This window comes from Nannospalax galili, unplaced genomic scaffold, assembly GCF_000622305.1.
Source record: "Nannospalax galili isolate Female #2095 unplaced genomic scaffold, S.galili_v1.0 scaffold829, whole genome shotgun sequence".
Taxonomy (NCBI): domain Eukaryota; kingdom Metazoa; phylum Chordata; class Mammalia; order Rodentia; family Spalacidae; genus Nannospalax; species Nannospalax galili.
This window is the reverse complement of record NW_008360329.1, coordinates 3,183,685-3,196,357: the sequence shown is the minus strand read 5'-3', so window position 1 is coordinate 3,196,357 and position 12,673 is coordinate 3,183,685. Positions and strand designations below refer to the sequence as shown.

The window sequence follows — 12,673 nt, the reverse complement described above, 5'->3', positions numbered from 1 at the left end:
TGTGTGTGTGTGTGTGTGTGTGTTTGTAGCTCTGTGTGTGTTTGTGTGTGTGTGCATGTGTGTCTCTGTGTGTAGCTCTGTGGTTTGTGTGTGTGTGTGTGTGTGTGTGTGTGTGTGTGTTTGCGCTTTGTTTTTGAGGGGAGGTGGTGAACACTGAATCAGAACTCGCAAGGACCCAAGTTCCTGTCTCAGTGTTCTGCTGTTCCCTTGGGTAACCATCTAACTTCTGAGTCCTGATTCTTAATGCCTTGCAGATCCAGGTGAAAGCACTTTACAGCTTTCAAAGTGCTAAGAAAGGACAAGCTTGTATCATTAAATGATTCAATTTAAATTGGCTTAACTTTGACCCCCTACACCTCAAAAAGTGGATAATTTTTTATTGCGCCAAAAGAATAAGCTATTGGAAAGCTAAGTTTTGTCAGCTTTTTATGTCTGATCACTATATAACAATTTCGTTTCTGTCTCTTTTTAATGCTGCCTCTTAGTATACGCTCCATTCAACATTCAATTAGCATGCCTGCTATGAGGTAAAGTATATTTTTGCAAGATGCTGCTTGTTCTTTATTTAGGTGTTTAACCCAAATAGTTAAGTGGCGAGCAAGAATTTAGCCTTGAACAAGCTGTGTGTTTAATGCTGTTAACCAGTTTTCAGTTACTTTTCTTGTAATGTTGGCATAGGTACATGAGATCCAAAAGGTAAATTTGTTTGTAAAGAACTACTATTTTGATTTCGTTTTAGGAAACGTTTATATGAAAGCACATACCACATTCAAATGGACCTTCTCTTGTGGTTCAGGGGTTATGTACCCTCTCTGCATTAGCTTTGGTTACACCCCTCTTCTTTCACCCTTCCCACTCTGCTTCTCTCGTCCTAGAGTGTCCTTTGGAGCCTGTGTGCATCAGCAGACACTTATTAGCTGTTTTATGCTCTCTAGTGAGGCAAAGGCTCCTTAACAGTATTTATGCTTGGCTTAGAATTAAGCCTATGTTGGAGTCACTTGGAAGGCTAGTTAAACACTTCATGCTGGGCCCAGCCCTAGTTTTTGAATCTAGAGGTGGGATGGGACTTGATAATTCCTGTTCCTAACATGCCCCAGAACTGCTGATGCAGCTGGCCTAGGGGGCTGGGGAGGGCACATGTTGACCACCATTGCCCTATCCTATTAGCCATAACCACAGGGGAATGAGGAAGCTCCTGTTCCCCTCTGTGCCTTTTTAGTCTTGGTAATAGGGTAGATGTTTAAGGTCCTGTGGCTAGGATAAAAGTTTTGTAAACCCATGAATGAGAAGGGAAAGCCCAATGTAGATGAAAGGCAAGTGTCTGAGCTCCCTGCTTGTTTTTGGTCCTTCCTTTCCTTGTCTCTGATGCTGCTCTCTGGGAATTGTGGTCCCTGTGTTGGAACCTCATATGGTCTGATTGTCCAAGTGAGGTGATGTGTGTTTATATAGGAATCCTGCCCTACAAGATGAGACTGTAAACAGAAGTTCTAAAGTATGGTACCTTAATTAAACTGATCTCATAGTGGCATTTTCTTGTATGCTGACAAGTTGGTTGGGGAAGTGACAGAACTGAAGTGTTACCTGCTTCTTCCTTTTCCGCACATGTGTTTGACTATGTTACACATACCTTAGAGTGCATATTTCATGACTAGAAAGCAAAATTGTAGAAATATTAGCTCGAACCCATAACCATACATAATAATGGTTTATTTTCTGTACATATCATATAGGTAAATAGCTGTTCTTTTGCTGATTATGAATAATGGTGAAGAAAAATGCAGTCATTTAATTTTTATATTTTTTCTGTCTTCATAGAAACTCTCCAACTTTCAAATCATTTGAAGAAAAGGTTGAAACCTTAAAGGCAAGTAAAGGGATGATGACACAGTGGGGCCTCAACTTTCTTTGGTATGGGTGGTTCACATGAGTATCAACATTTGAAATCTTCAGCTGGGCGTGGTGGTACATGCCTTCAATCCCAGCACTCAGGAGGAAGAGGCAGACGAATCTCTGAAGATTGAGGCCAGCCTGGTCTATGTAGTGAGTTCCAGGCCACCTGGGGCTGCAGGGCAACCCTGTCTCACAAAACCAAAATAATAGTAACAAAAAACTTTAAGATCATTATTATTCTGTATGTCACTAATGGATATTTCAGGGGTTATGCATTCTTTTAGTTGGTATTTTTGAGCATATGTTATAGCATGCACTTAGAAAATATGTTTGTTTCATGTGTCTTACTCAATAATATTTGTGGATGAATGAACAATTTGATACAATACAAAATGTTTACCCAAGCATCCACAGTGATCAGTAGATAGTTTGCAATGTAGACTATGGAGTTCTTTTAAGTAAATTTCCCTGTGAAGGGCAGTTAGCAGATAGGGTGGAAGGAGGATAGAATTTACTAGTCTGGACAGTCCAGCAAGAAAGAATACATATGTTTTACTATTCAGCCTCTTTGTATATTACATCAGTACTTAAATTCCATTATATATGTATATATATATATATATATATATATATAAAATCGCTGAGCTATGAGGTTCCTGATTTGGTCTCGAAAATAACTTTAGAGTTCCTTAATGCAGAGGCAGCTAATTTCATTTCATATTTTTAAGTCTAAAGTAGGGGGAACCAAGCCTGCTGGCGGTGATTTTGGAGAAGTCTTGAATTCCACTGCAAATGCTACGGGTGCCACGACCACAGAGCCGCCTCCAGGACCCGTGCAGGAGAGCCCATGAGGTTCCTACCTTTGTTCTGCAACCCACTGCCAGATGCTGCAAGTGAGATCCAAGCACATCTTGTCAACATTCACAGCCACAGAGCTCTACCAGATGTGCTTTTATTTAGCTTTACATATTTCTTTGACCAAATAGTTTGTGAGTTAAACAAAGTAAAACCACCTTCTCATCTATGCCATGGAAACACCCTTTGTTTAGGAAACAGCACCACAGAGAGATCCCTGTAATTCATGGGGTGTTCACTAGAATGAGGAGTTGTTGCAGGTGACTGCTGCTTATGGACTTGACAAAAATTGCTCTGCATCTGGGATGCCAATTTGCTCTTTGTCTTCTGTAAGATTTTCTTTTTTTCCTTTTGGAATCTCTGTATATTTGATTTCTAACTGAAATTCTTCTTTTAAATTGTCTGAATTTTGATTATTAAAAGTTTTGGTGTTGCTTCTACCTTTTAAGGAGGAACTATCAGCAACATCTTTTTCCTTGAGTAAACACAGTTTTTGTTTGAGGAACAGCTCTACTTCCAGTTTGCTACAGCTCTGTGACAACACACACAGAAATTCAAACTACTAGGTGACTTGAGAGTGGGATCCCTTTCCACATCCTTGGTAATTGTCATTTGTGGCAGCAACCATTTCAACATATTGGTTATTATGCCACTTAAATCAATTTTTTAACCAATTAAAATTTTAATTTCAAAGTAAAATGACGAAATAACATTGTGAGCCAAGTGTATTACTGTAAGTTGAAATAGGAGCACACTCATCACTGTTAATTTCAAAAGTCTGAAAGATCTTTAGGTTCAGATAGCTGTAAAAATGCTAATCTATCGCCTTAGGGGAAACACAGCTGTTTCCATTAAATCCATTTAGCACCCTTTAGGAAGTACAGAAAGTTTTATGAAAAATGTAACTCGAACTTTTTTTTATACTAAGGTGTTGGTGATAACTCCTAAGACTGTAGTACATTAATAGAAATGAACTCATCATGTTGCAACTGATTGTTTTCTGTGTATGAGCAGTTAAGTGGCACTGTAAACATTTCCCCGTAAACATTCTTTGAGAACAAAGTGTTGGAGCTCCTTAATCAAATCATCCTCCAGATGGCTCTGCAGTGGCTAAGCTCCTCTATTAACTGTGATAACTACTGACTACTGCCACCATTTCCTTATGCTATATATGTTTATGGCCTATGGGGTTGTATCTGTTATTTATCAAGTTGTAGTTGTTTTATTATTGTCCATGCCAAATGTTAATTGCCAAGCTTGGAGTGACATAAAGCATTCTTTAAAAGCATGACTAGATTTACTTGAGGATAAATTTTCTGCAAACCGAATCTGAAAAGCCACAAGTGTCGATTGTTATAAAATGATATGCTGCCATTCTTGATTGCTACTTGGATGCAATGGAAACTATGTTCTATTATTACATGTAAAAATCTTAATAAATTCCATATATCAATAATATAGGTCTTAATATTTATTCCAAGGTCAATGGTCTGGAAACAGCTTGTTGTATTCTAGAATCAACTGGTGTCTTTGCTTCAGTTTTTTTTTTTACTATCAACTTTAAGTCACTGCTCAGTGGTATCAGACTAACATATTATGAATCACTATCTTCTAGCTTTAAGGCTAAGGTTCTGGATGCATTTTTCACAGAGGACTTGATCTATATAAATTTTTCTCTTTATAGAAACATTGTGGTTAACTGTTACCTTTATTTTATTTTTACTAGCTAGTCTTTTGTTGGTGTTGGTGTTCAGGTATCTCTACAACAGATTGTTTCTTGGGTGCCCTGCCATATTCTTGTAACAAATAGAAAATAGTGTAAGATGGCAACTTATTTTCCATAAAGTATCTTCAAATCTTTTTGATGCCCATATGGGAAAATGATAGCTGTGGTGGTGGGAAGTGGGATGTATGTATATAATATAAAGTATCCTGCCTCATAAAAAGAAGTCATAAAATAGGGACTAATTCTGAAAAATAAATATGGATTTAGAAGTATTCAAAATGGTCTTTGTGGCAGATTCCTTATGAATTCAGATACTGATGAAATTTGAAACATAGTAATTAGTAGAAATGCCCCAGAGAGGTCCAATTTGAAACATAGTAATTAGAAATACCCCAAAGTTCAGCTATTCCACCTTGCTTTGTGTTTTAGACTTAAAAAAAAAGTAAAAGTGAAATCTCAGGATATTCAAGGACTTAAGTGTAATGGAAGAAAGGATCTCTTGAGAAACCTTAAAGCAATATCCCTAACAAGTCTGGAAATACAGCAAGAGTAAATATGGTTTAGAGGCCAGAGTAATGAACAGGAGAGAAAACTCATTACCTGAATTATGATCTTAACACTCAAAGTAGTTACTGAATAAGGATAACAACAAGTTTAATTATTCCTGGATCTGTTAATCAGGATACACACATTTTCTGTATAGTGTTTGAAAGCAATAAAAACTATAATTTGGGTACGGGTTCTTTATGTTTTTCTTCTCTTTCAGGAAAGGGGTGAGTCTGCTATGCAACTTATCTCAAAGTCTTCATATATTGGTATATAAAACAAAACAAAAGCCATAGTGTCTCTATTGAATCACCATATTGGCATATTTGTAGGTGGTTATGATTTTAGATTCTCCATTTCAGGGTTGGGGAACTGGTAAAGTGCTTGCTGTACAAGCATGAGGACCTGAGTCCAAATAGATAGAAGGCAGCTGACATTGATATCTAGGCCTCCATATGCATGCACATACATGTGAATGTGCAGCCACATACACCTTCACACATATGAACATGTACAGTAAAAGGTTCTTCAAGTTTTCCTGTTTCTAGGATCTCTAGTCCCCTTTTCCAACATGACTAGTTTCCAGTAGTTTCCCAACTCCCCAAATACTGTCCTCTGTCACCTGTATGGCCTCTGTGATGACTGAATCTGTTTCCATGGCTGAAACAACTGTCTTTGGGGTATATTCTAGTTAGCTTTCTACTGCTGTGATAAAACACTCTGACCAAAACCAACTTGGGGAGAAAAGAGTTTATTTCAGCTTACACTTCCAAGGCATAGTCCATCTTTGAGGGCAGCCAGGCAGAAATTCAGGGCAGGAACCTAGAGCCAGGAGCTGAAGCACAGACCACAGAGGAATGCTGTTTGCTGGCTTGCTCATCTGACCTGTGCTCAACCTCCTTTCTTATACAACACAAGACCACCGGCCCAGGAATGACACCACTCACAGTGAATTGGGCCTTCTTATATCACTCAATAATCCAAATGCCACACAGACATGCCTACAGGCCAGTGTGATAGAGGAAATTCCCCAACTGAGGTTCCCTCTTCCCAGGTTTGTCAAGTTGACAACCATGACAAGGTGACAATATAATTTTCATGGCTGACTAAGAGGTATATTTTCCCCTTTTTTTGTGGTGCTGAGGATTGAACCCAGGGCCTCATACATTTTAGGCAAGTGCTCAATACAAGAGGCATAAATTTCTAATTACCTCTAGGTCATGTCGTCTACCACTAATAGCCACTTTATATGGAATTTTCAGTGTCTCTTTTTCATAATGGTATTCTCCCCTCCCCCCTTGGGGACTGTATCATTGTTCTCATTTGATAGATGAGACCATAACCAGTAGATGTGATCAGGACTTTGAGCTCTTCTGTTCACTTTCCTTGCTGTCTGCCATTAATATTTTCACAGTGTGCATTAGGAACTTGAAAACTAAAAAACCTGTATTTTTGTTTTGTTTTTGTTTGAGACAGTCTCACTGTGTAGCCCTGGATAACGTGGATTTGATATGTGGACCAGGCTGGCCTTGAACTCACATAGATCCCTCTGCCTTTGCCCCCTGAATGCTGCAACAGAAACCTGTATTTTTAATAAAGAAGGCAGAGCACAAATGCTGCCACTCCAGTGGATGCTCCTGTTGGTGCTTGCGTAGACAGAAAAGCCTGCAGACACACTGACTCACTTGTTTTTTTTTTTTGAGGCATGGCCTCATACAGCCCAGGTTGGCTTCAATTTCACCTGTATAAAGTCAAGGATGACCTTTAATCATCCTGCCTCTGTCTCTCAGGTGCTGGGATCACATGCATGTACCACTATACCTGGATGACTTTAAGTCAGGAGCTCATTACTTAGCTCAGGCTGGCCTCCAGCTCCAAATCCCTGGCTCCTCCCTTCTTTAATCTCTGTCATAACATACTTCCTCAAATACAAATGAAAACTTCAAGATGTATCCTACTTATCCTTAGAATACATCTGTGAACATGAACACCAAGAAGCTACAGGAACTGTCCCCCAAATTGCTCTTGTCACTGTCCTTCAGGTTTATCTGGCTGAGGCAGGACCTTAGTAACCTCATGTGTTCCACTCACACAGTTGTAATTTTTATGACAGCGCCTCAGGCATCGCATACTAGGCAAGCACTCATACTGTTGTCATTTACATTTAAAAGTATTCCTTAAACTTGGCACTGGTTAACAGCTTGGTTTCAGGAGTAGAGAAACCAAATCAGCAACATGATATTGATACTGGGTTGTTTAAGAAAAAGACCAGGTTCAGTTAGGACTACTGAAGGTTCTTAAAGGTCACTGGCCATGTGTCTTAAATTCTCTTAAAGGAACAGAGCTGAATGAAAAAATGCATATACACTTTATATTTGTGTACACACACACACACATTAAAAGATTAGGTTAGTTTATAGAATATGGTCTTGGTAGTCCAACGAATGTCTTGACTGGAGAGACCAGTAGTTGCTCAGACAAGGCCTGATGTCTCAGCAGTCCCAATCTTGCACTGAGGGCCTGGAGGATTTCTGGAGAGCTGCTGGTCTTCAGTCTATGTTGGAAGCCTGAGGAAGCTGATTCTAATATCAGCAAAGGAATGCTGCAGCAACCAGATAGATGAATTTGCCAGGAGTGAAGGCAAGCAGGTAAACATAGTTTCCTTCTATGTACATTAGCTGGGTGCCACCAAAAGGTGCCACCCACATTTAGGGTAGGTAGTCCCAATTCAAATCTGCTCAAGGAAGTCCTCCACAGGAGTGCCCAGCAGCTTGTGTTTCAGTTGATTTGACAACTAAGATTAGCCATCACACTGTGCTCTGCCATATTTTCAAAGGAACGGAAAGTACCAACAGCCATATATAATATTATGACTGTTTAGACGTGAGCCCATTTAACTGTCAAGGGAAATGAGTTTAAGTGCCCAGAAGGATTCACCTGGAGTAGAATGTACTGTTAAGACCCCTTTTGAATCTGCAGGATTTACCCCACAATAGCCAATGACTTTTACAAATGATTCATGAAATCATGCAGCATTCCAAGGCCAGTGCACTTCCTAGTATTCTGTACAGCCAATGTCATAGATTGAGAAAGATGTAAATCAACAAAGACATTAAAGGGTCTGTCCTCGTCTTCATAGTGATCATGCTTACAAAACCCCACTACTCAGAGAGGGCCTTGCAGGAGGGTCAGGTGTTTTAGGTCAGCCTCACCTGCATAAAGACCAGCCTGGGCTACATGAGACCTTAAATTAAAAAAAAAAAAAATTTCTTCTCAAGTATTTTCATGACATGAAAAACTGATAGATGGGTGAACCTCTTATTTGGTAAAACAAACACTAGGTTTGGCCAAATTCTGGGACTCCATGTTGGGGAAAAAAAAGTCAAGTGTGTATCTGTGTGGATTCTGGGGGTGCCATACATAGGCACATTCTGAACTTGCTTAATTCCTGGGAGGGGATGGCATCTATCCAAGATAAAACAGACTTTTCATAATGCGTGTGGACTAGCGACAGAAGTGGCAAAGGATAAACTGCGACCAGGTTGTCACAAATGTCTCTTGGACCCATTGCAAGGACTCCAACAGCAAGTCTCTTCCAGGAGTTTACAAAATTGGAGGGCAGACACTAAAGTTTTTCAAGTCCCATATATGGCATATTAGAAAATGCTGAATAATAGAGACTAGGAGGCGCTGGCAAGCGTGGAAGCTTCCAGCAGGACTATCTAGGAGACCTGAAGGTGGGAGAATAGCCTAGGGATCACCAGGAGAGGCCGTGCGGGGTATCTACCGCCCAGCAGCGACCGCCCACACAACCCGGACCTAGCAGCAATGGGCGGGGCTATCCTTGCTCCGCCCCCTGACCCGCGCGCGTGCGGAAGAGGTCAGAGCTCGCACAGGCAATATGGCGGCGCTGTGTGGGCCCCGTGCCGTGTCTGCTGAGAGCGGTCTCTTGCGACTGCTTCTCTTCTCCAGGCCCTTTCGGGTTGTAAGCACCGAGAGTGGGTCCGAGAGCTCGAGCCCCGACTCCTTAGCACCTCAGGCGCGCCCAGGCGGCTTCGCGAGCGCGCTGGAGCGGCACTTGGATCTGCAGCGGAAGGCGGAGCTTGGACAGGTGAGGGAATTCACGGCACCACGCCCACGACGCCGCATTGGGGGCGTGGCCAGAGTGTGGGCGGGGACACAGCCTATAGGGAAGGTTTCGGTGTGAGGGCGGGGCCGCTGCGTAGAGACCCGGGGCGGGGCCGGGCTTGCAGGCTGATCCTGGGCTGGCGATCCGCCGGCCGGTGAGGGTCTTTGCAGGCCTCCTACAGCGGAGCGTGTGATTGGCGATTTTTTTTCTGTGCTTTGTATTTGACAGTTTTACACTTTAAGTTTGCTAGCGCTACTGAGGCAGCCTTGGGGCCACACGAGGGACTCACGGGAAAGTGAATTCAGCACAGGCCGGACTCCTCTGCATCCTAGCGGTGCATCGTGGAGCTCTGATGCCCGACGCTCTTAAACGTGTTAGTTGAAATGATTGCTGAATGACAGATACAGCTTTTGTGAACTGGGATCTGTCAGTGCTTCACTGTCCTTTTCTGAAAATGACCCCTTTTCTGAATTTCCATCTATGTTAACCAGAACTTTTGTAAAATAGGATAAAATGATTAAATAGGACTGAGAGTCTTAAATTACTGTTAGAGTCAACATGCATGAAATTAGGTTATATAAAACTATGAATTTGTTTTCCTCTCTTTAGGAAATAGTATATTTTCCTCTCTTTAGGAAATAGTATGGAAGGTCACATACAGATATTTCTCTGGTCGTTTTAGTAACTACTGTAAAAAAATTTCTTTGCTTCAGGATGGAAGGAGCCCGGTGCATTTGTGATTTTTGCCATGGCAAATTGCCACACGTTTAGTAACTTAGCACAAATTTTGTTTACAGGGCACTGAAATTTAGCATGGAGTCTCACTGTCTAAAAAATGGATATATTGAACTTTCAATTCTTGATTTAGGTCCTGGGGAGAAAGTTTCCTTGTTTGTTTCCTCTTGTGGGGACCATAGTGTCCTTTAGCTCAAGGGCCCCCTTCTGCCATCTTCAAAGCTCACAGTGGTAGACTCCTTGTGTATCTACCTCAGGATGACCCTGCTTATGCTTCAGTTTGAGGTTTGTAGGGATTATATTGAGTCCACCCAGATAAACCAGGATAATCTCCCTATTTTAAGGACAGCTGTTTGGCCATCTTAATTGCATTTGTGGCTCTCACATGGTCAACAGTAATTAGTTTAATAAAGGAAAGATCTGAGATACCGAAGAGTGACCAGAATTCCCTTTTCTTCTGAAACAATTGTAACTGGGCTGCTCTGTTTTCCTAGGAGGAGGCTGGGTATTTCCTGGCAGTGGTTTGCTCTTCTTAGCTCAGACTGAGTGGAGTGTCTGGGGTCAGTTTTTCTTCACTAAAACAGCTTAAAAAACATTTACTATGCATATGTATTTGGTTGTGATATGTTGTCACCAGTTTTTTATTTATAATTTTTGGACAACTTGGTTTAATGGAAAGGTAATGCCCTTGGGAGGGGGGGTGTAAGGAGACTGGGTTGTAATCTCCGTTTTTGTAGAATTTTGAGTTATGTGGTCCCTGATACTGATGCTTAATACATCACACCGGCTGCAGTTGCTGCTGGTCAGCCAGTGCAGTGCAATTAAGTAATCTTCCCAACACTGGACTTTACACATAATGATGCAGCTTTTACTTTGGGGAATTTGTAAACCTCCCTTCACACTGTCTGCAACATCCTGCTGCATCCTCAGAGGCCATTGCCTTTCAGGTTCTGCCTGGTGCTGAGGGGTGAAAGCCTGGGTGCAGTTTCAGGATGCCTGGATTCAGACACTAATTTGTCAGCTTACTAGCTGAGTGATCTCACCAATCTGAGATCACTCTCAGATTCTTCTTCCCTCTCAGAGAGGGAAGGTAATACCCTAATGGAATTGTTGGAAACTTTATAGGCAATGCATTGAAAGTGCTCTCAGCACACTGATGGCGCAGAGTAAGCTCTCATTCCAAAACTTAGGTTTTGCACAGCCTGTCTTCTTCCTCTTGCCTGAAGCAATCATTTTGGTGACACCCTAGAATCACGTCATTCTTTTTAATGAAATCTCACTGTTTTCTTTAAAGAGAAATGTTTCCATATCATGTAGGTTCACCATGTATCAAATGCACACCCTAGTGGATGTTGTTGATAATAGAGGAGGCTGTATTGGACGAAGGGGTGCATGGGATAGCTCCATGATCATCTTAGTTTTGCTATGAATATCTGAAAACTGCACTAAAACACTATTGTGATTGCTCCCTCCCCCCTTTCCCAAACACACATACCACCACCACCAAGTGTTGTTAAACCCAGGGTCTTGTGTGAGCTCTACCACTGATCTACAACTCCAGCCCTTGGTTTGGGGATTTCAGGTTTTTGTTTTGTTTTGTTTTTGAGACAGGGTCTCCTTGTGTCACCCAGGCTTCACTCAAATTTGTGATTCTGTCACCCATGTACCATCATGCCTGGCCTGGTTTTGTGTTCTAAAGAAAACATGTAAATACTATTTAAAAATGTAACTGCCAGGGGCTTGGGGGGAAACAGGATGGCTCAGCTGGTAAAGGAACTCTTGGCAATTGATCACTGCTGCTTGAGGGAGAGTCAGTCTTCTTTAATGATGTGATGCTAAATAGGCTGACCAGGCTCCAGTGGATAAACTCACACCAAGGCACAAACATGACTTGATAGGCCTTAACTACGACAGAATGCATGAAATCTGGTGAGGGGGCTATGGGAAGGTACATATAGGAGAGGGGTCTAAATATGATTGAGATGTATGATATGCACACAAATTCAATAAGAAATATATATTGAGGGGGCTGGAGAGATGGCTCGGTGATTAAGAACACTGATTGTTCTTGCAGAAGACCTGGGTTCGAATCCCAGCACCCACATGGCAGCTAACAGTTGTCTGTAACTCCAGTCCCAGGGGATCCGACAACCTCTCCTGACCTCCTTGGGCATTGCACGACATGGGTGCACTTACCTTCATGCAGGTAAACATACACATAAAATAAAAATAATAAATAAAAAAATGTTAAAAGAAGAAATATATGCTGAAAAAAATTGAGCTGTACCATTCAATGATAGAATAAAGTTTTTGTGGGGAGAAAAAAATCCAAAACAAAGCCACACATCTAACCCCAACTTAAAGACATTAGTAGTTTCTAATATGTTAATTTGTGCCAGTTTAATATGTGGATACTTTGAAATTTTTCTTGACTTCCTCTAACAACAGAATGTAAGTTTCAGGAGGACAAAGGTCTTTTCTCTCTTGTTCTGGTTTGTTCCTGATTAACCAGGCATAGTGTGTTACCCATCGTGGGTACTCATAAGTATGTGTTGTGTCACTTCTCTCATTGCTGTGACTAAATACCTGACAAAAAAGCTTAAAGAAGGAAAGGTTTTTTTTGGATTATTTTTGAGGGTTTAGCCCATCTTGGTGGGGAAGGCAAGGCAGCAAGAGTGTGAGGTAGCTGGTCACATGATGTCTGGAGTGAGAAAGCAGAGAGAGATGAGTGATGGTGCTCAGCTCTCTTTTTCCTTTTTATTCAGTCTGGAACTCCAGTCTGTGGGATAGTG

At 41.4% G+C, this 12,673-nt stretch overlaps 2 protein-coding genes across 6 annotated transcripts in view; both read left to right on the top strand.

Moving 5' to 3' along the window:
- Tpd52 (tumor protein D52) overlaps positions 1-4,201 on the top strand; it is a 100,458-nt gene extending 96,257 nt beyond the window's left edge. For 4 of the 5 annotated variants that reach the window (XM_008826063.3, XM_017796354.2, XM_017796353.2 and 1 more), the window contains 3 exons: positions 486-527; positions 1,816-1,864; positions 2,619-4,201. In XM_008826063.3, coding sequence (XP_008824285.1) covers positions 486-527; positions 1,816-1,864; positions 2,619-2,741 — 214 coding nt within the window. In that variant the 3' untranslated portion in view covers positions 2,742-4,201. The remainder of the gene's footprint in view (positions 1-485; positions 528-1,815; positions 1,865-2,618) is intronic. The other variant, XM_017796355.2, reaches the window with a different exon arrangement.
- A 4,717-nt stretch (positions 4,202-8,918) lies between these two features.
- Positions 8,919-12,673, top strand: part of Mrps28 (mitochondrial ribosomal protein S28) — a 145,999-nt gene continuing 142,244 nt past the window's right edge. The window contains exon 1 of the mRNA XM_008826062.3: positions 8,919-9,128. Within this exon, the coding sequence (XP_008824284.1) occupies positions 8,919-9,128 (210 nt within the window). The remainder of the gene's footprint in view (positions 9,129-12,673) is intronic.